Below are 22273 nucleotides of genomic sequence, written 5' to 3'. Positions count from 1 at the left end.
TTTTTTTTCAATTTGTGGTGAAAAGTACATTTTTCAACATGTTATTTCAGTACAATTGGCCATATTAGGTAACAGATTTTGCACGATCTCCAGGAAAGTATTAAACATTTTTCTACAATAAATATGATTCTGACACACTGATCATTTGCTGAAGAAGGTCCTCTCTAAATTGTACTATGAATTCCTTTTTTTTTCAGAGTATTTAGATAAGCTCATTGACATTTAAGAGGTGCTACTAGCTAAGTGGTTGGAAATGGTGGGTGTATTGTACTTGGTAGGTTACATTCTGAATTTTGGTGGTTCATTTTCTAGCTTACAATATTAAAAAATAGTAATAATTTCCTTCAGCAAATGGAGGGGAAGAAAAAACAAGACAGATACAGCTAATATGGTTGCATAAATAGTGAACCCTACAGTTTGCTTTTGCTAAAAGGACTGAACTAACTCTGTCTCTATGTATTTAGCCAAATAATCCAATTCAGTTTTCACAGAACAGTAAATTGATACAAAAAAGCTGCAAACCCTTAGGGAAGGGGAAGAACTCCACTCGCCCGTTTCTACTGTTACAGTCCCTTTTGGGGAAAAAAATCAAACTTGGCTAAAGGTTAATAATAATTCATGTCCAGCTTACTATTACTCAATAACTATCAAAGTCTCTAACTCAAAATAGCGTTTGCTGGCTTACAGGATCAGAGCCATTACAATCTCTATTGAAGACTTTATTGAATTTTACACTAAGCTTTAGCTGACTGAACAGGTCAAGCACTGTGGCTCAGAGTTTTCTTTATTCTCAGAAACTCATAAACCCCTCTCCAGTTTGCAGCGCTGTTAGCTAAGAAACTTGACTCAGCACAGGGTCAGAGAACCTGACCCCCATGAAAAAGGTCACATAGTTTTAAAACCCGGTTCCTGAATACCATTAACTTACATGCACTAGCTGTTCCTGCGTGTCAAACTCCCGGGAACAGCCTTCCCAATGGCAGTTTGTCTCATAGACCACTTCAGGCTCCTGTTTGCTTTCATCTTTGTCCCCTTCCTCCTTTACCAGGGTCATTCCTTCTGGCTGTTCCTGGAGAGAAGAAAAAAACAGGCATGAGGAGAGGAAAGAGGAAATTCTGAAATGGAGGAGGAGAAGTGAATTACTTCTGCATTGAAAGAATGACAGAGTAGGGGGAAACAGATTATTATACCCTCAGTTCACCCTGTTATTCTGCTTTACGAAATATAAAAGCTCAAAACAGGCCTGGTAAACCAAAACCATGTGTCAGCTATATGTGTAAAATGTATTTTTCTTTCCCAGAAATATTAACTACAGAGAATTTCTAAAAAATAAAACCCATTCACTTGTCAGTTAAAATCAAATTGTAAAGGCCCGCTTCCTTTTCCCTGTATTTATGCAGCTCTATATTTGCACACTTGCCCTAATTATACACAAGTAGTAGTAATGAAAAAGACATTATTTAATATAGTTGAATTAACTGGAATTTGTCTTTACTACTACAGTTGGACATAAATCGCATCACCAGTTATCCAAAGTGTGTTTGCATTGCCAGTGCGGTGACAGTTTTGCACATAAAAGTCTTTCCAAGAATAGACTTGTAATTTTCAGGCCTCTTGTCAGTCCTTTCTTGTCCATAATATGTGCATGAAAGGGCTAAGCAGGGAAAGACAGCATTTAATTTTGGGTTTTGATTCTCCACCTTCAGTTCCTCAAAGTGAATCCCTCTCCCAGCTTGTGCTGGCTCAGGGTGAGAGTAGGACATTGACGTAAACGTTCGGTTCGGGTTATGAACTCATGCTATTTCTCCATTTCAACCCTGCTGAGGGATTTAGATGGATCTTCTTTTATATGTTTTCATGGATTCTCTCACAAGATCAAGTCGCTGATTCACTGACCCGCCTTTCGTCACTGTAAATTACAAGTGACTTTACTAAAACCAGCGGCATCAACCAGTAAGGAAAGTGTAGCAAGCCGACTGCAGGCTGGCAACAAGGCCTCAAAGCAGCTCGGTGCTACGATCCTTTAAAAGTCCATGTGGCATAAATATTTTTGCCAAAAGGAAATCCCATCCTGAATAAAGACCCAAATGTCTTTGGTTCTCTTTTCTGTGGAGAACGGAGGGTTGAGCACTCAGTGAACCAACAGAGATGTTTCTCCCTCAGCCTCCTTCCTCTCTGCCCTCATTCTGTAGCAAAGTAAGGCCTCGCTGCTCGGGTTTAATCCTGTACTCAGTCCCTTGCTACCATGAGCTGTGTGTGTGTACAAGATGAAGGCTCTGAGGAGGGCAGGAGGACTAAAAACGTGTGTTTTAGTGAAAGGTGTGTTTTCCCTCCAGCAGTGAGAAAAAAAGGCTGATGACTGTAAGCTGAAGGCCATACCTGCACGCTTCCCGCGCCCGGGCTGGGGAGGTCCTCATCGGGCTTTATCTTGGAGCGCTTGTTGTGCATTGGATCTCCAGTGCTGCTCACTGCAGACTCGCTTGTGGGTTTGTTCTGCTGCGGGCAGTTGGTGCGTTGTGTTGTTTTATTTTTTTTCCCCAAAAAAGACAAAATTAGACTGTGATAAATATGTAGCTCCCAACAGAAATATGCAGCATCTGCTCAGCAACTTTATTTGGAGAAGCTACACTGTTAATTATACTGGATATGCAATTACATTGTGTTTCAATTACATAGCATTAACTTGTGGAAGAGCTGCATCACTCAACCTTGTAATGGAGCAGGGAGGGAACAGGAAGGAGAGCATTTGATGTAATTCCTTGCTACAAACCAATGCTGTTTTTGGCGGGCCAGGGAGGGGTAGGAAGGACTTGATTTTCCACATAATGATGACTTCAGAAAGGCAACTTTGAAAAGCGAAATCACTATGCACTAGTTAGAATAAACATGAGAAGATGATTTTTTTTACACTTGGAGGAAAAGTTTCCCCACTTCATGTCTGTATGCAACATCTCAGCTCTTTTATTGTGTTTCCCTTACAGTGATGGATAGGGAGGAAAATTGAACACAAGCGTGAATGTCTCTGCTGAAAAATCCTAGATGAAGCCCTGGATTCTCTAAAGTCAACAGCAAAACTAACGCTGACATAAACAGGCCGGAATCTTGTTTTCCCTCTTGCTGTGCTAGACTGAACACCGTTATCTACACCTGCAAATGGATCTTGTAGAAATCCAGAGATCTTTTAGAGATATCTGAACTTGCACAGACCCCACAAAAAATCAATATGCTTCCCACAGCAGTATATTCTGCTTCTGCATTTGTAAAAGCTAGCCAGAAGATAAACAGCTCCCAGACTGATAAATAACCTATCCCAAGTCATCTGGAAACAAACCACATGAGTTAATAAAAAAAAAAACAAACAACAAAACAAGAACCATGCACATTATGGGCCTGATTCCCTGCTGCACATCTCCAGCTTTTGAGAACACAGCTTTGCTCACTGAAATGACTAATCCCAACCCACCAAGTCCAATTTTGCATAAAGCAGAGAAAAAAAAAAAAAAAAGAAACTTCAAACCTCCGCACAATCTTTGAGCTGCTCTGTACTCACACCCATTCTGAATGGCAGAATGTGTCTCTGTGTCCAGAGGTATGCCAGTCAACATGATTTTGAGGTGAAGATGCTAAGCTCTAAATCATTAAGTGTTTCAGTGTGTTTTTTCCCCTTCTCTGCTCCCTACCTGTATTAAGTTGTCTGACTCAGGAAAGACAGGTTGGAATGAGAAGCCGCTGCAGCACACTGAAATATTTATGAGGACTAAAAGGCATGCTACCAATCAGGAACACTGCGTATATGCCTGTGATTTATAATAACAGGACTGCAAATGCTATAGCTGCAAGAAAACTGTTATCGAAGGGTCTCCGTGACAGTGGTGATTAATTGCCAACAAGACAACGTGATTTGTTTCATTTTTTTCATTTTTAAATTATTGGGGTGCAAAGGTTTCTTTTGTTGTCTCTCACCTGTGTGGACTCAGAAGGCCCAGAGCTGACCTGGACAGGGTTCAGGACACTGGGGATGCCGGGGATAGGTCTCTGGGTAGGAAAAGTTGGAGCAGGATGGATGAGAGGAGGGCTGTGTCCAAAGGCTGAACCCAGGGTTTGCTGACGACTTATAATTTGCTGATGCATTTGCTGGAGGGATACTGGTGTAGGAGGGTATGTGAAACTCAGAGCAGGGCTGAATTTGGGAGAAAAAGGAGGGAAAAGGAAGGAAAATGATGAGGGTCATTACTGTATGGAACTGTACAGATTAAAACCTTAAAAATATTTGATGTTTTACATTAATTGAAGTCAGGTCCCTCCCTCCCCTCATGTCTTTCCTTGTGCCCCAAAGACTGATAAATCCAGCTCTTAAACCCAGAGTTGGTCTGGATTTACTAGTGAGCACAAAAATGATACCATAACAAAACATAACATCTTTTCCTAACATTTACCACAAAACCACAGAAAGCTGAGTAAAATAAAATTCAGAAAAACTGAAATAAAAGGCAAGCAGTTCAATAACAGCTATTTATTGCAATAACAAACTTTATATAAAGAAAAAGAATGGGTGCCTACATGCTTTATAGTACTTTTATTGATAATGCAGTTCCCCTATGTTCGCCTGTATGAAGCAGTTCCTTTAATCTTGGCTCATGCTACGCTCTTTCATATGTCTCTAGATCTTATTACAAGAGGAGAGAAAATCAATTGGTTAAATGTGTTCTGAACACCGTACTTGTCATATCACTCTTTTGTTTGCAAAGATGGAAAGCTCAGTTCATCCAGAATGTCACCTAAAGAATTTCCATCAGCACCGTTTGGTTACAGAAACTGATGGATTAACCTTTCCCCTCTGAAATTGGTGATCAATGAGTTTCAATGTAGAAATATTCCAATGGGAAAGCACTTCTTCTTCTTCCAGTTAAACAACATTAAATGTCTATTAAAGCCCATTATGCATGTTAATACCTGTCATCACTTCATTACTTCACTGTATTTCCCAGACTACAGTGACTTTGGAGGAAATTACACTGCCATCTAAGGAACTATTTTGTGGGTACTGCCAAAGCATTCTTCGTGTCATACTTAAAAAATAAATGGTACAGAGCTAAATCTTCACCCACAGAAATATGAGATTCTCCTGTAAACATTTTCCAATAACTTATAACCATAGAAAAAAAAAAAAAGGAATAAACAGGGTATTAATTGATTTTTTTTTCTTTAAAAAAGATCAGTTCAAAAGACCCCTACAAATTTAAAACATCAAGTCTTAAAAGAAAGAGGTGCAGGCATAATACCTTTTAATACTCAAGGCTTCTTCTAATGTCAAAAGCGTGGATTTAATCCAAATTTACAGTCTCAAGTCTTAATTGCTGTTACTGTTAAGTGTATTAAATGAAAATATTGTGATACAAAAAGAGCTGAAATCATTTCAACCATTTTAAGTAATACTTCTACAGAAATTCTGTGTTCATTAATCTGACTATACATTTTGTCTGTTTGACTCCAATCCATAAAGAGACAGCTTCAATGTGATTACATTACTATTATTCCTGGTGAGAACTGTGCATTACAATAGTTTGCCCATTTAGGACAGAATATCATTAAGAATACCCTGGGAGAATTTTACTGGTCTTTGAGGAACTCTCTTTTCATTTTGCATTGTATTCTTTTTAATAAAGGGAGGCAGAAACGGAGTGAAAACAGTAATTGTTCACAGCAAGAGTTAGGGAGAAATCAGTAATAATATTCAGTTATTGCAGCTCTATAGTCCCTGCTAGTGTTCCTGTAAGCAACCATGAATGATTACAGCACGACTTAGCTAAGGTAGCCACTATGGATGATTGATAGGACATTAATCAAAAGATGCATATCAGGCTCAGAATTTGTTCACAGCTTTCTTCTAATAGCTGATTTCATGTTCACTGAGCTCTATGCCAGTTTGTTCAATTTATTCTTCAGTGTACAAGCCATTCATCAAAGAACACAATGATTTAACACCCATTTTCCTTTTTAGTAACAAACATTACTAAGTGTAACTACCCTGGTCTGTTCATTAAAAAACATACAATTACAATGTCATACATGAGGCTGAAACGATGCCTCTTTACTATATCCCTACCTCTATCCTGCTACATACACTGTGAGTTAATCTTGTGTACTTTAAACAGTAGACGGCACCATCCTGAAGATGCTATCGAATCCTGAGATCAACAAATACAACGTGCAAACAATTTGGATGAAGTATTTTATTTCTTTGTGAGCAGTTAGTACCTAGGACATTTTCACTCCTTAGCTGAATCAGTTTAAAAGAAAAAATAAGTGGTCTCATTTCATTTGGTGCTCCAAGTATGTACCACCCTTAGAAACACAGCATTATTATTATTATTATTATTATTATTATTATTATTATTATTATTATTATTATTATTATTATTATTATTATTATTATTATTATTATTATTATTATTTGCTTTCTAGGTGTTTAAACATGCACAGCAATACCTAGCTTTGCAAGTCCCAGTTCACAAGCTTGCCAATATTCTCCAAATCCTACACAGTAAAAAGACAAATTTAGGATTCATCCACAAGACATGACTGCCTTGAGCGTAGATCCTGCCTATCAGCTCTGTGAATACAGATACATGAGCACCTGCACCTAACATTAATTTTTAACCTATCCAGAGCGCAGGAGATCACTCCCAAACAGTTCAGGAGGGGCAGGAGGTACCGCTGTGATACGAATTTATTTTTAGCTCAGTAGGAGGTTGTTACGGTGCCAGTGATAAGGACTCAGGAAGTTGGATGGTGAAGAGGAACCTTTGGCCCTGAGAAGGAGAAAATACTGTAGGAGCCCCAAGATGTATGCACACAATTTGCACTTAATGCACCTCATATATATTTACTGGAGTTTGGCAATATTCTTGCCTCTGTCCCTCCAAAGATGGGGAACGACTGCTGTGCCAACAGTGTATTTTTAGTCAGTTATTCCTGCTTTGCATTCTCTACCCCACAGAGAGCAATACAAAAAGAGATGATGCCTCCAATGGCAAAACATCTTTTTAACTAAAAGACGAGAGCAGCTCCACTTTAACAAATATAGAAGACAGTCTCACTGGCCTGCAGTGACATGCCTTGCAGCAGTACAGTGCAAGAGCTTAAAAGTTAAGTAAGTATATTTGTTATTCCTTTGTACATAAATACACATGGCTTCCATCAAAAGGATACATTTTACCCCACAGAGATGCCCTTTTTCTTTACATCTTCTCTAACACCACATGGAGCCTCCAGAAGGATGCTAAGCCAGGCATTTCTGACTTTTGTCCAGACATTATCTTAGCTAGGGGCTCTTACTGGAAAACAATGACACCAGCAGCAGATGCACTGAGAAACACATGCACAGATGTGCTGAGGAAAGGAGGAAGAATCCTCATTTCTTTAGTATCTTTCTTTTGCCCAGTACCCAACAGCACAGGGCTGAGACTGAGGTACTAGGATTTTCCTATGGAGCCTCGTAACTTACTTTACATTCTTTCCAAACTTCACACCCCTCAGACTGAAACAAAAAGGAGATCACGAGGGAGCAGACAAATAGGGTAGCAACTAGCCAGAACATCTGAGGAAGAGTACTTGGAAATGGTGATAACAGTTCAGGCACCAGGGTATTTCCTAAATATCTCAGACAGCTGCCTTCAAATAATTCTCTCCAACTGGTTCTGGAGAGCTCTTCATAAGGCAAAATGACCTGCCTCAGTTTAATGTCACCCTTAGGCGAGATGCTGTCATTGAGCAACTTGGCCAATTTTTCTGATCTAAAAAGATCAGACAGATCTTAAGGAACAGAAGGCGTCAGGTCTTTCTCTGCCTTTCAGAAACCATTCAGGCTGCTCGACAATAAAGTTCATATTGTGAGTCAAAAATAAGAAAAAGAAACCAAAACTTAAACACTGCTGGCACAGAGCGCTCTGTTGGGAAGGGAGACCTGGATTTCTCCTCTCCTTCCCAAAGTTTTTAAAGCACTTTGTCCAATAACTCTTGAATACAAGGTACATATAGCATCTTTGTAGCCCAGACTCCCCTGAGACCTCTTGGAGATCCCTCAGCCTTGACCGACAGCTGTGTGCTGTCTTGATGGCCCCATGCTGTTTTCTGGTCAGGAGACCAGAATCAACAGGAAGGACGGGCCGTGGCACCATCAGGCCTTCACCAGGCCTTCTAGCCATGTTTGCTTAGAATTGCAGCTATATGGCAACGCTGTCACTCAGTGACTGCCTAAAGTTCATACTCAGAGGTGCTAAACAAGGCCTGCAAGTAGTGATTTTGAGAGATACGATACCACATCTAGTGAAAACCACAACCATTTTTTGAAAAAGTGATGAGTGACTTCAGAGACCTCAGTTTGCTTCATGCTTCTTTGAAGATACCTTCAAGGGGCTGCAGTTCAGATGTGGGGTGCTCAACACTTTCCAAGGCCAGATGCCAAAAGAGTGCAAAATGGCTGCCCCGATCTTTCACAATTTCCAAAACAACAGTCATTTCCGAAACATCTTGGATTCACAGAAATGTAAGTGAATTATGAATCTGTTTCTTCCATCTACTTAAGAAAGAAAATCTATACCATTAGAGAGATTCTGATTTGTAATTCTGTTACAGACTTTTTTTTTTTAACAAAAGAGGAGAGGAAGATAAGGAAAAGATGAATGTTTGTAAGACCACTAGTAAACTACATGAAGGTTATTTTTTTAGTTGTTGAGTTTTATGGGGGGTAAGGGTTAGAAAAAAAATGTGTAATACTTCTACTTAAATATTCAATAACTCATATTTAATGACAGAATAGCCCATCAGTGATGTCATTTATTTTTCCATACTGTGGGCTTCCGTGTCTGTCTGTCAGTCTGTCTCTCTCTTTCTCTTCTCCTCTGCAACGTCTCAAACTCCCTTCACCGGAGGTAAAGCAGGGCAGTGAACTACATTGCAATTACATGAGCACATCAAATTTTAAGGAACTGACTTCAAGAAGAAGAAAAACAGACGTTATAATCAAAACCAAACTTTGTGGCTACTTTGTGGCTGTCCTACTAACAAGGTCGTCCAGTTTCTGGTCACAGCTGCAGAATTTACCGCAAAACAGCTGTGAATTCAAAGTCACGAAAAATTCCTTCTTTCCTATACATTGCATAGGTGTGCCTAAGTGGACAGGCTGACGCAAAAGGATCTCCGCTGCGGGAGAGATCCTAATCTTGTAAAAACTCTGAGTATAGTTGCATTGTATCACGAAAGTTTCCTCGTGTCGTGATGGCTTTCCTATCCTCACAAACAACATGGAACACACACAGCTCTGCAAGACACGAGTGCAACACAAGTGCTCACTTCACGGGGGAAGGAGCTTACTGCTCTGCAAGGGGGTACATGGGACCTTCCTGGCAGAGAAGCCTTGGAGCTCTCAGCGTACTCTGTAGCCTCTATCATTTCCTCTTGCCATCAGCTACTGACACAAAGAAAACCAAATGATCCAAGCCACTCCTAAAAGGATCTCAGTTCACAAAGAGAGAGGTAATTTGTTAAGGGGATTGACTTCATATTGAATAAAGCTGATCATCAGGTATTAGCTTACCTTCATCAGGTATCGTCATGGCTTCTTCTAGCTTATGCTCAAGTAGGTAAAAATGTGACTATTTTGTCTTACTCTCCCTTAAGAGTTGTATGAAGCCCACTGTAAGTGAAACTAAGAAACCAGGGTGTAGTAACCCACCAATAAATGTTGCATGAGCACCTGGACTCACTGAATTTTTAACCTCTGCAGGTCAGGAATTCACCTTTAGTTTTTAATTTGTATTTCTAAAGTCCTTCTTTATTGCTTATGAATGTTCTTGAGGGGCAAACAAGCACCCTTCCCATAAAACAAATGTAACAAGCTACTTTTCAGGAAAGCATCCCTAATAACTCTTAAGCACTGCTGAAATTAGACCAACATTAGAGAGTCCTGAAGTGCTGTCCTAAAACCTAGGCCCTACAGACACAGAAATTGTTGTTGAACTAAGTCATAATACAAATCATAATTACATTAATGTGATGGCTTTCACATGCGCAAAGGCTCTTTTTTTAAAAGGACTAATGTAAGTAGCTTCATTCATCCCACAGTAAACTGACTTGCATGAGCCACTGCCCAAAGCATGGGATGTAAGTAAAGAGTGGCTGGAGATGAACCATGGGTGCTAAGCAGATCTGTATAAGCTGACTTCAAACACTGAAGTTTATGCATCTCTTTTGATGGAACTACGCATATCTGCAATGTGCGGCCAGGAACACTGCACAGTCAGATGTGGAAAGCTGTAGATGGTTAGCCGGACAGACTCATTCCCTGACCCCAAAAGAGGTACAGAAGATGAGTTCTCCTTGGACAGGAACTGGATGAGAAGAAGCCAGGAACATCATGTAAGAAAACCGCCTCCTGAAGTTTGAGGTTTGCAGGAACAGGAACACATGTACCTTCTCTGTAAACAAACGGGAGCAAATAAAAAGAAGTTTCCAACCCTGTCATCTACTTCTCCTCCTGATGGAAACAACCCGCAAGACTTTATATTGACAAATTGTTCAGGTCACAGGAGTGACAACGCACTCAGGAACCACATAGCCTTGAAAAGATTTGTGAAATTCTTCCTGCTTGAAATATCCTAGACGTAAAATGGAAACCGAATGGAAACCAAAACCAGGATGGGAGACTTTAAAAATGCACCTCTGTGTGAAGCATTTTGCCTCCAATATGCACAACGTTTTTATAACTAAGAAAGAATTACAGAATTTACAGAAAACAGAATTTACTTTCAATTCTGTTCTTTTCTCTCTGCTTTCTAAATGGCAGCACTGATGTTTGAGTAGACAATGCAGATGATTAATCAGTTGGTTTTATGGCTTATCACTTAAGTACAGAGGAAAACAAAATAAAGCTGTGACCATGAAACCAGATATGTGGCATGATCCTAAAGGCAGGTATGAAACTTGAAATGCACTGAACACATTTTTCAGAAGTGACTAGGTTTCACAAATATCCCCCTGCATTTGTAATATTGACATATTTTATTAAAAATCACTAACTTAGAGACAAGTCATCTAACTGAATTTGTAGAGATGTATCCTGTATCTAATAAAGCACAGTATATATTATACTACTTTTTCAGCTTCTGTCAGATAATAGTCATCATTTTACAATTGTATTTAACTCGCATGCATCGTTGCCTCTTTTCTCACTTTTCCATTACCAGTTTAAAATTAACAGACTCTGTGGTTTGTACTTTCTCTTCAGCTTACCATATTATCTATTCTGTTTTATCTGCTCGGCTAGGTGAATTTTTTCTTCATGAATACATTGCCAGATGCCAGAGTAAAATGGAATAGTTTCGGAGAGCAACAGAACCTGATTAACCTTATATGCTCAGACAGAATTGACAGTTTTGTCCTCCTAACTGTGATATTCCTGTCTAGGAATCCTTAGCATCCTAAATGGGCTTTGTATTAAAAGTATCTTGCACAATTCATCTGTGTTTGTTCCGTGCAAACCCATGACATTTCTGGTAAACATCATTTTAAATTAAATTCATGGCTAAGCATTTTTTTGTTTCTGAAGCTGGTATCATTAATTACATGGAAAGTGCTAATTAATTCTTGTTTTTAGGGTCTGAAAATTAAGTGAGCTCTGTGTTAAACCCCAGCACAGTTTTCTTACATACAGAACTTTCCTGTAATTAATACTGCATTGGATCCAGTGCCTTGTCTAAAGATTTAAACTCTAGTAACACCAAATTGATCTGGAGTAAGTTGCTTCAAAATGCCTTTTAATTACAGGATCTGTGGTATATGCATCTACAGGCACATGTATGTAAATATGTAATCACACTTGTATATATGTTTATCTGTACATTTAAATGTGTACGCAGCATGCACCTGTATATTCTGTATTTCTTTATTTTGCTTGACTTCTTACATTATGTGCTTTCTGAAGGCAGAGATCTTGCCATACTGTGTTTATGTGTGGTGAAAATCACCTACCACTTCCCAATGCAAGATGCAGGTGATCTCCAGAACAATCTCCCTGAACGTCTCCATCCTGCATTCTGTCTGTGCTTTCTACAGGAGGCCAGCTGCAGAATTCCATTTCAACAGGGCCTGAATTAGATGCAACTTTCCGTAACACTGAAGAATTTCATTTCTATTCACTTTGTGGCACTTCCTTGCCATTCAAACTTCTTGAAAGAGGGTATAAAATGAAGCTATTATGGCATGATAGAGCATTACATTCTTTTCTGTAGATTAACTATACATGGTTCAAGACCACAGAGAATAAAGCCCTGTGCTGCCCATATGTGACATGTGCCTAGTTACAATAGAGACAGTTTTGGTGGGGTTACACCTGGTCTGAATTTGACTCCATCTGAACTGCAACTATGCCTTCATTTACAACATACGACATGCTATTATCAAGAGACCTTTTGATGCAAGAAATGCTTTCACTCAAATCAGTTTTGTGTCTCACTTAGACCCCAATAAGAGTGATAACAAAATGGCAAACCACCTTTAATTCCAACAGAAATAACACATTTTCTATCTGGTACATCCTATCAAACAAAGCTTCTTGCAAAACATTGCCAAATATACTCTGTTCTACCCATTCTGCTCTAAACATGTCCATTATAAGATTCACTTTGTTAAGCAGCATCTGATTGTGCCCTTTTACACACATTTAATAAATACTCAAAACACATACTTAGAACTTAAAATCTAAAAGTGAAATCAAAGATAAGAATTAAGCTTTTTTTTTTTTTTTTTTTTTACTAAAAGTTAGATATGAATTCTCATATGGCATTTTTTGTTTTCAGTATAATTGTCAACAATCTGGCAGAGGATGTAAGCAATGAAAAAACAAAAGCTGCCTCTGACAAAATTATTTTGAGCAGTATGGTGAAGAACTAAGAAGTATCTTTAGAGTCAAGTACGCTAGATGAATGGGCAACACCGACAGCCAGATGTATATTGATATTGAAGGGGTAAGTCTGAACTATTGATACACTGTCTGTAAGCCAACTGAGCTAACTCACGAAGGCCAGTGCAGAATTCAAAAGAGGAATGAAGATTCTCTCAACATGAAACTGCGTAAAAAACACATTAAGGCAAGCAGAATGGGATACAGAATACAGAAAACCATAGTACGTTTATATTGCTGATCCTTTTCTGTAATATTATTGCATGTAGTAGAGGGAGACTGTTTCAGAGAGTACCGGCAGAAATGACAATTGCCAGAGCTCTCCAAAGAGCAGACTCAAAACAATCATTTGCCTCAGAAAGGAGATGAATAAAAGGAAACATAATAAGAATGTACAAAATATTGAAAAAAGAGTGAAGACTGAGAACATGAGGACTCCCTGTCTTATAATTACAAGACATTCTGTTAAATTCAAAAATTGGATAATTTACAGCCAATAATACGATACTCTTTGCTTTTTTTATACAGTGCATAGTCAGAATTTTTGGGCTCCCTGCTGGAGTTGCTGGAGTTACTTTTACTTTCTTATGCAAAAAAATAAATAAATTATATATATATATATATATATATATATATATATATATATATATATATATACTTTCAATACGTCTTAAGTCTGGTTCTATGTTTCTCTTCACTTTTCTCTTTGTGTTTGCAAAGAGCAACTGTAGAAATTAATACGTGGTCACTCGTCTCTAGCTGTAAAGCAGTTCAGAGAGGAGGGTACTAACTCATTACGGGTACTCTACCACAAATGCTCCACACAAGAAGCTTGTATGAGATGAGGAAATCATTGATAATCCAATACCTGCTTGCAGAAACAGTCTTGTGTCTTCCTCGTTGATACTAATCCACTGCTACCTAAGCTTTCCCTACAAACCTGGCTCTCTCTTTCTAGTGCTCTTGGCAAATGCATCAACGCCATTCCCCTCGTGTCCAGCTTCAGATCAAAGTGATTGGAGCCAGAACAACCAGAATCTGGCTATAATTAACCACACTGTGTTAATCTCTCCTTCCTGTTCTCACAACATCAGGGATGCAGGGGCAGAGTCCAGGAGAAAAAAAAAAAAAAAAAAAAAAAAAAGTGTTGCTGTGCTTTTTCAGTTTCTTTCAGACCTTGGAGGAAATCCCAAAGGGTTCCTGTGCTCATAAGAAACTGATTTTTAGCATGTTATGAGATGGCCGTGGTGTATTCTCAGTTATATCTGCATAAACCATAAGAAAATCTCTTCTAGTAGGTGGAACTGCTCCTGACTTAAACAGTTTGTAGCTGACAGGGAGTTTGGCCCATTTTCTGAGAATTGTAGATTTGGTATTGTAGGGCTGTTAAGGGACTGGAAGAATAACAGAGGTTCTGAATTTCAGATCATACAGAACATGAAGTCCCAACCTCCTGTGTTTATTAAAGACCAGCTAATCTTTTGTAAAGGTTTTGAATTGGTACTCTTAATATTATGGGAAGTGATTACCCCAGCTATAATCACGCAAGGCCATGCTGCCTCTCAAAAAAGAAGTGCTAGTGAAGTGCAAAGTCTAATAATTGTCACAGGTAGCAGATATAACATGTAAGTACATCCTGACAAAAGATTAATAGCAGGGGTGCTGCACTGCAGGACTGAGGCAGGTAACCAAATGAGTAAATGTCAAATGAAGGATTATCCTCATTTGATGCTGTTTCATACGCCTACTTTCTGCATAATCTTTCCCAGCTGAGACCTAAACCAGGTGTTTTCAAATGCACAAAGTAGAAGCTCTACCTGGTGTGCTAAAGGAGATCCACTATTAGCTGTCAGCAGGAGCGACATCTTCTTTTCAAGTACTCAGCCAGTAGTCAGGATACAGCATTATGCTGCCAGCTGACAATGACAAAGCGCCCGCCAAGTCGAGCCCTATCTGGATTGTGCTAAACTATTATTATTTATTATTCAAGCTGCAGTAGTACCCATGTCAAGGACCAGAGCCCTCTCGTGCTGGTCTCTGTAAAACCACAGCCCAAAATGTCTCCTTTTATTTGGCTTCACCCTCAACATCCCACAGTGCTCATACAGAGGGTCCTAGGCTGAAAAGCTGTGTGAAACACAGGATGTAATCTTTTAGCCAGAGGATGCACCTTTTTTTTTTAGCCAATGAAAAGACCAATCAGGTCCTGGAGATACTTTCTTAATACAAGTAGCACCTCTGCAAAAATAGATTGGAAAAGCATTGAGCCTACAAAATCAAACATACCAGAACTAACCTGCCCGTACCCTCTTGTTCTCACTCATCGGTCTTTAATTACGTGACCATACGCCTTTTTTTCCCCCTTCAGGATGCTTACCTCGTTCAGGCACAAGATGCACAATATTCTTCATTGAAAAACACTGATATTTTTCTTCTCCTTGCCCAGGGTATTGCCCATGGGCCTTCTTTCCACTGTATTTAAACCTTCTGTGAATACATAATTACTGATACCCTCCTGAGCTTCTCTACTGTGCTCATCACCGCAGAATCTAAGTACTTCACAAAACATTAATGCTTTCAGCCTCCCTCTGAGGTGAAGGGGAAGGACTCGATTTGCACAGGCACATGAATCAAAGACAGACTAAGGTAAGAAGTGCCACTCAATGCGGTTGCCCAATTTCAGACATGGAGGCCTGATCTCCTGGGTTAATTAACATGACACAGCACATGAAATTTTCAAAATAGCTGTCAGTAGCTTCAAGCCATGGCTGTGAGCACTCAGCTTCTTTGAAAAATTAAGTTTTGCAAAGTTTCAGCCTCCAGAAAAGAAACTGTATGACATGACCCTGGTGGTCATTTCTGACTAGTTCAGTTTGCCCTGTGTCACGCTAGGATTTTGTTGCAAGAGCAGAGCCCACTCTCCATGCAGCATATAACCCGGTTAAGATGCTCCCTTCTCTTCTACAGCTGCCTGAGGCAGCTGAGGGAGAGTCCCGCAGCTCTGACTGATCCAAGGAGGTGGCTCAGCTGGTGCACTGAAGTAGGCAGAGATCCTGTGAAAAAACACCGTGCAACCCTAAAATTAAAGATGGTATCAATGCACAATCACAAGGGGGCAGTACCTTCATTCTCGTTAATGACTGGCTTCTGCATGCCTTATTTTGCAGCTTTTTCTCTCGTCTAGTGTAATCTTTCTTTGAGTTATTGGAAGCATTTTGTCCCAGTGTGCTTAGCCTTGACAGTTCCTGGTCTGGCACCTGTTTCCTCTGAAGACTGCTTTCTTTTTCACATTCAAGGAAGGAAGGCTGTTATGGTTGGGCAGACAGCTTTGCCTCCACAAGCTTCCCAAGGAGGTAGCAGCAGATTAACAGGAGCTGCAGCTGCAGGGAAAAGTCCTCCTTCCTTTCTGTGGGCCCTGGGCTGAAACACGCTGAATTCTTAGTAAACATCTATTTAACACATGCTAATTGAAATCTCTTAAAGGCTTATCACTGGCTGAATGGGACAAGCTCTCAGGAACAGCAAAGACTGTATCTATAGCATCTAGGTGACTTTCCTCACAAATTTTAGCTTCTCAGAGAAATGCTAGCAAGAGCTCTTTTACTATGTACAGGAAAGTCTGGTTTCCCCTAACGTCATTCTGAGAAATTAAGAATTTTTCTGTGTGTGTTTTTTGTGTGTGTTTCTTTTTTTTTTTTAAATACTCAGCTTTAGATAGTCATCTGCCATGAAAAAATGCTGCCAAGCGTAAATTATTTGGGCTCAGTTAAAAGTAATTGGAAACAAGATCTAGAAGTAGAAGGACTGTGTAATGTTAAATAAAGTTAACAATACTGACATTGCCTAAAATCCAAATCCTTCCTATCTTGGAATTCCGTGTGCAGAGCTGAACTATACCCTTTTCTTGCTGTAACTCCTACGAGATTTACCTGCAAGTTTCCAGAAGCTGGGATTTTACACTAGGAAAAGTTTTTTTCTACATTTTGATCACTGCTGCAGACAGGATATTAAACAGGATGAACCTATGATTTGATTCAGTACAGCAGTTCTTGTGCTGAATGCATTATTTACAAGACAGTGAACTGCAATAAATGAAGTTTTACTGATAGCTCTGTTGTTATTTAGTCTTGGAATTTATTAAAGCAATGAAATGTGGCCTGGGTTGAATACCTTATGTCACTGTTTATTTTAGCGTAACTCTTTTGCAGACAGGTTTACATGAGAGAAGTTAAAAGGCATCAACAGAGGTGAGTTTCAATGCTGGGAAAAGAGCTAGCTCTCTCTCCCTTTCCCTCCTTTCAAAGAGGGAAAGAATGGAGTGATATGTTTACCACTTTTCACAATTAACATACTCTCGTTAAAAAAATAAATAAATTATTAATTCAAAATTGTGTGAAATTTTAACCATTTTGGGAAAGTATAACCAGGGAGTGCTGAAAGTTTCAGCCAACCACAGGCTCAGTTGCACAAGCCTTGTCCCCAGTGACACCAGTTCATAAGACCCATTGTACCAGTGGGTGCATCCTTCCTTACTCAGTCTCTGCACGTAAGTTCTACAACTGCCTTCAGCAAAACTATTCATCTGACTCTGGCTTGGCAGGTATGGCCCTTATGTCTGTGATCTGATGTGTCAAAAACATAGAGCAATCATTTCCATCTGTGGGGGAAGAGTAAAAGGAGGGAAGACTTACTCCAGCATAGAGAGTATGCCAACTTTCATGCACTATTTGCTTAACCAAAGTTACAAGCAATGGAAAAGGAGGTTAGTAATTGAAGTGCCATCCCATCTTAACGACAGTGGGGATAGTACACCTCCATACAGTAGATATATTTAACAGATGTGGTCCAAAACTGCTGCCAGCTACTGATATAAATCATATTCCACATTAGGGAGCTTGGTAATTGGGGCTGTGGTTACAAAGATTGTAGAGTTGTATTGCAGAGCTATGATATCATACCTGTGAAATACTACACAGCTATTCAAGTACATCAGAGCTATGGAACACGACTATTTAAAAGAAGTGCTTAAAAAAAAAACATGACAGCACTTATGCTAATACCAAATATTTACAGTGCTGTCACTTTCAAAGTTTGGCAGGCTCATGGTTTCCAACACACCAGTTGCATGCCCCATTTTCTCCAACAGTGCAAATTCCCATAGCCACTTTTTGAAGTTTTAAGTGTGTCATTTTTGCTGGAAAGGCATGTTTGAGCCTTGCCAAAAATGTTTTTTTTTAGACCTCAAGAAATTGCTGTGGGGACTTGCTCCTTTCCCTCAATGCAAATTGAAGGTGGAGGTTGCTTTTAAGCCAGGGACCAGCAGCACTCTTTGTTCGAGTGCCACAAATGTAAAACCAATATTTTCTGAGACTTTGGAGAGGTGGGGGACTTTTATTTTTTTATTTTTTGAATACCAAAGGAACTTTTCTCAGTTAAGATATAGCAGTGTCACACGTACAAGAATGTTCTGCAGTTGCATCTCCATTTTTATGCCGCTTTTCATTTTCTTCCACTCCCTTTTTCTGGCACTCTGGCTTTTGTTCCATCTCCCTGTGCTGTTTGCTTCCCTTTCCTTTCTCCCTAAACAGTACAGTTTCTCCCTGCCTCTACTCTGATCTGCCTTCAGAACAAGCATTTTTGGCTCTTTTTTTGCACATGCAAGTGAAGTGGCCAAGTGAAAATCACAGCATTTCTGATGATACTGGATGATAACAGCACTTCCTTGGTAGGAAAAAAAAAAAAAAAAAAAAAAAAGATAACTCAGCCACAGAAAGTCTAATCTTTCAATATACAAACTAACATATGAAAAAACTTGAGCATGGATATCATGGATATCAAGAAATTCTAGCGAAACATTTTAATTGAACAGCACCGTGTGTCTGTGCTTTACTGTCTGATGATTGTAATGTATGAACATTTCACTCAGATATATCTATGAACAGAAGAGCACAAGTGGCTTAAGTCACAAGCCTATCCTAGGACTTTTCTGAATACAGATTCCTGAGTAGACACACACATACACTGGATAATAATATGCCAAAATGTCCCTTGTAGTTACCTTTCTGAGCAAGAAAAAAAGTATTTTATACTTTAAACTAAGCTCTAGTGAACATACAGTATAGAAACTGTAAAATACAAGTATACACAAAACAGAACGGCTACTTAAGATGTGAGTGTACATTCACACTTGTGTGTGCCTGTGTGTGTGTGTATGACATACACAAGAATACACAATATACATAGAAAATGCTGTTCTTACCTTATTGCACTTGCAGATAAGTGGCCATAAGAACCACTGGCTGAGGAACTGCTACGAGAATTATTGAGAATTGTGACCAAGGAATTTGGAGATGTCCGTATCATGGTCTGAAGGTCAAAGCTGTGATCAGATAGGGGGGATATGGACAACGTACGCTTTCGGCTTGGTCTAGCTGACAATCTCGGACTCGGAAACCTGGCGCCTGTTATGTAAACACAAATAATTATCCACCGGGGTACTTAATCGCATTTATTTTTTATCAGTGATGGGTAGAGGGAGTCACAAGACACCAACATGCTGTGACAAGCCCACTCTCTCCACTTGTGATCTACTGGCTACGATTGAGGAAAATTAGGATGAAAAATCTATCTTCCTGTGGCTTACCTCAGGGGAGCTCTGTTTATTAATGTGCAAGCAAAATGATAAATTGCTAAACAAAAGGAAAAGACTTTTATGAGTTATCCCTCTCATTTCTGGTGATTTATGAATCTGATGGCTTCTTAGACATTCACATCATTAATTCAACCACAAGCAATGAGACAGTGGTTCAGATCTGGGCTACCAGCAAACCCAAACCCGCATCATTTAATACATACAGTCAAAGCTAAACTTGTAAAATACAGTGTAGAAATGAAGTGGCAGCATTTCCTTTGTTGACAGTAGTGCTGCGATATTTGATGCAAAACTAAAAATCAGTACTGAAAAAACACTGTAAAGGCCAGCTCTACCAACAGAAGTCAAATTGGCATTCAGGGCATTAGATTGATAAACAGTAGGCTTTATTTGAATTTGTCCAGGATCCCATATTCTTATGCTGGGGTGCAGAGGGGCCCACAGATTGCCAGATTTCCTTAGAACTAAAGACTAAACTTTTCAAAACAGTAAAGAGAAGGCAACCATACAGATACCATTTAAACAAATATGTACTACATTTCTAAATTCTCTGTGCTGCTTTGAAAATCTCTGCTTCTTCTGGTCTATTTTACCTTTACCATCAACCAATGATCTGCAGTCCTGACAGAAGATAGATCACCTTAAATTTCTTCCCCTTATTTAATTATTTTCCATCTCAGTTGAAACTGAAGAGAGAATTAGCCTCCCTGCTGTGTATTGAACTATTTCCTGTAACAGTACTGCAGCTTCTACCTTTTTAATCCCTTTAACCTGCAGTAAAGGACTGAGTCCTAACAATCCTGACAGCCAGGGTCATGCAGGTCTTTGGTTTAATGCCTGTGTTACAGCTACTTCTCCCAGACTCCTTGACTTCATCTGTAACTTGCTTGTAATTAACAATGGGCCACAAGCCTCCATTATGGGTCTGCTTTTCTTGATTCTTGCTCATCTCTTGGTGCTCAGGACAACTTTTCAGTGGGCTATTTACATTTATGTGCCTAACTTTAACCAGCCTAATGGACTGCAATTAGTCCAATCTCCAGGACACAGCTGGATTACAGTCTGCCATTACACTTTCCTTACACATCTGAGTGGGTTGCCCTTCTCTCTGTACATGCTATCCAAGATTTTTATCTGGTATTAAAAGCTGCCACTTTATTACAGCTGTGCTTGTGTGATCAGATCTCTGCCTGTAGTCCTTTTCCTAATATGTGCTGAGTTTTGCCTCAACTGCCAACGTGGGTGTCAATTCTCTTTGGCATCTGGCTGATACATTGTTTTGTATTGTTTTTCCTTCTATGCATGAGAGTCCATAGTGTTCAGCCTTTCAATGAATATCCCCAGTCTTGATTCATCATTTTAAACTTAGACATAGTCATTTATTTCTTCCTAAATCTACTACACTTTATGTAATCCTCTTTATCTCCTTCTTACAAGCTTGCTATCGTACTGCATCTGATCGCTATTTTCTTAGTACCGTGCTCCGTATCTTTCAAAGGCTGAAATGCTTTATTTGTGCCAAAATAAAACCCAACGCTGATCAGCAGCTATAAGAAGCTGCAATGTATTTAATAAGGAAACTAAAGATACATGCTATGGTAAGACAAAAATAGCAATACTTTGCACTTACATCTTTCATCCACTACTCATCTGCTGACTGTTCAGCCAGCATAAATTAGAACAACTCCTCTGAAGTCAGTAGGGGTAATGTAATTTGCCTCAGCTGAGGATACAACTTGAGTGTTTTATAGGTGAATAAACTCTGTTATCGCTGTTTTACAAGGGGGTGGCTTAAGTACAGGTGTTCCTGGCTAAGCAGAAAGCAAAGGGGACAAGACCTGACAGACACTGGCTGACCAGCGAAGTGGGATGTTGTTCAAGCACCATTACCACAGCAGCATCTATTACCAACTATCCCAATGGTGTGTTGTGTATGACAGGAACCATTTGTGGTTATGTGAACACTGATGCGAACCCTCTAGCACAGACCTCATCAGGCCAGCAAGGAGGCAACAGGCATACTCAGAAGGGGACAAGACCTCATTAAATTGCTGTATTTAAGTCTAGAGTCATTGTGCTCTACAGATGTCACTGTTTGAGCAGTTTCAAATGTGATGATGGATCTGACGTGCAGTTTTGAATCTATACAACTACAAAGGGTTTGCTACTTACTTGGGAAAGTTGCTAGGAGCCTGCAAAATGTGGCTTGATGGATACTGAATCTAACTAGAGAGGGGGTGCATAGGTTTGATCAAAAAAGCAGAGCAGTTACTAAGAACACTAACAACTGAACATCTTTCATTTGAAGCTAGACTAGGCAATAAAAGCAGGAGACAACAGCTGGGTTTTGCTTATTCTCTGATAAGCCACTATTTTCTGTGCCAGCAGCACTCAGCTGAACTCATCAATACTCCAGCCCGTACCTCAGAGGGGTCTGAGCAAGCATCACCAACAACTGTTGAAAGCTCTTACAATCTTGGAGAGAAGCACAGTCACCCTCAGCAGATAACCCAGGAGTGAAATTCATGCTCTCCATGGATCCTCAAAAACCGCAATGACTTCTGTCCTCCTCCTGCCTTTTCTGGACTGAGCCCATCTGCTTCACCCCTTGTCTAAGTCATGCCATGGCTCTTCTAAGTGCTGCTCCCAATGCTCATGAA

At 39.6% G+C, this 22273-nt stretch overlaps 1 protein-coding gene across 4 annotated transcripts in view; it reads right to left on the bottom strand.

Annotated features, from left to right (window-relative positions):
- Positions 1 to 22273, bottom strand: part of GLI3 (GLI family zinc finger 3) — a 217308-nt gene that overhangs the window by 41348 nt on the left and 153687 nt on the right. For 3 of the 4 annotated variants that reach the window (XM_068674893.1, XM_068674892.1, XM_068674896.1), the window contains 4 exons: positions 19221 to 19422; positions 3964 to 4180; positions 2380 to 2496; positions 929 to 1069 (listed from right to left, as the gene is read on the bottom strand). In XM_068674893.1, the coding sequence (XP_068530994.1) occupies positions 929 to 1069; positions 2380 to 2496; positions 3964 to 4180; positions 19221 to 19422 (677 nt within the window). The remainder of the gene's footprint in view (positions 1 to 928; positions 1070 to 2379; positions 2497 to 3963; positions 4181 to 19220; positions 19423 to 22273) is intronic. The other variant, XM_068674894.1, reaches the window with a different exon arrangement.

The sequence above is a fragment of the Anas acuta genome, chromosome 2 (genome assembly GCF_963932015.1).
Source record: "Anas acuta chromosome 2, bAnaAcu1.1, whole genome shotgun sequence".
Lineage (NCBI taxonomy): Eukaryota > Metazoa > Chordata > Aves > Anseriformes > Anatidae > Anas > Anas acuta.
The sequence above is the reverse complement of the archived record's forward strand: the minus strand, read 5'-3'. Positions and strand labels throughout refer to the sequence as shown.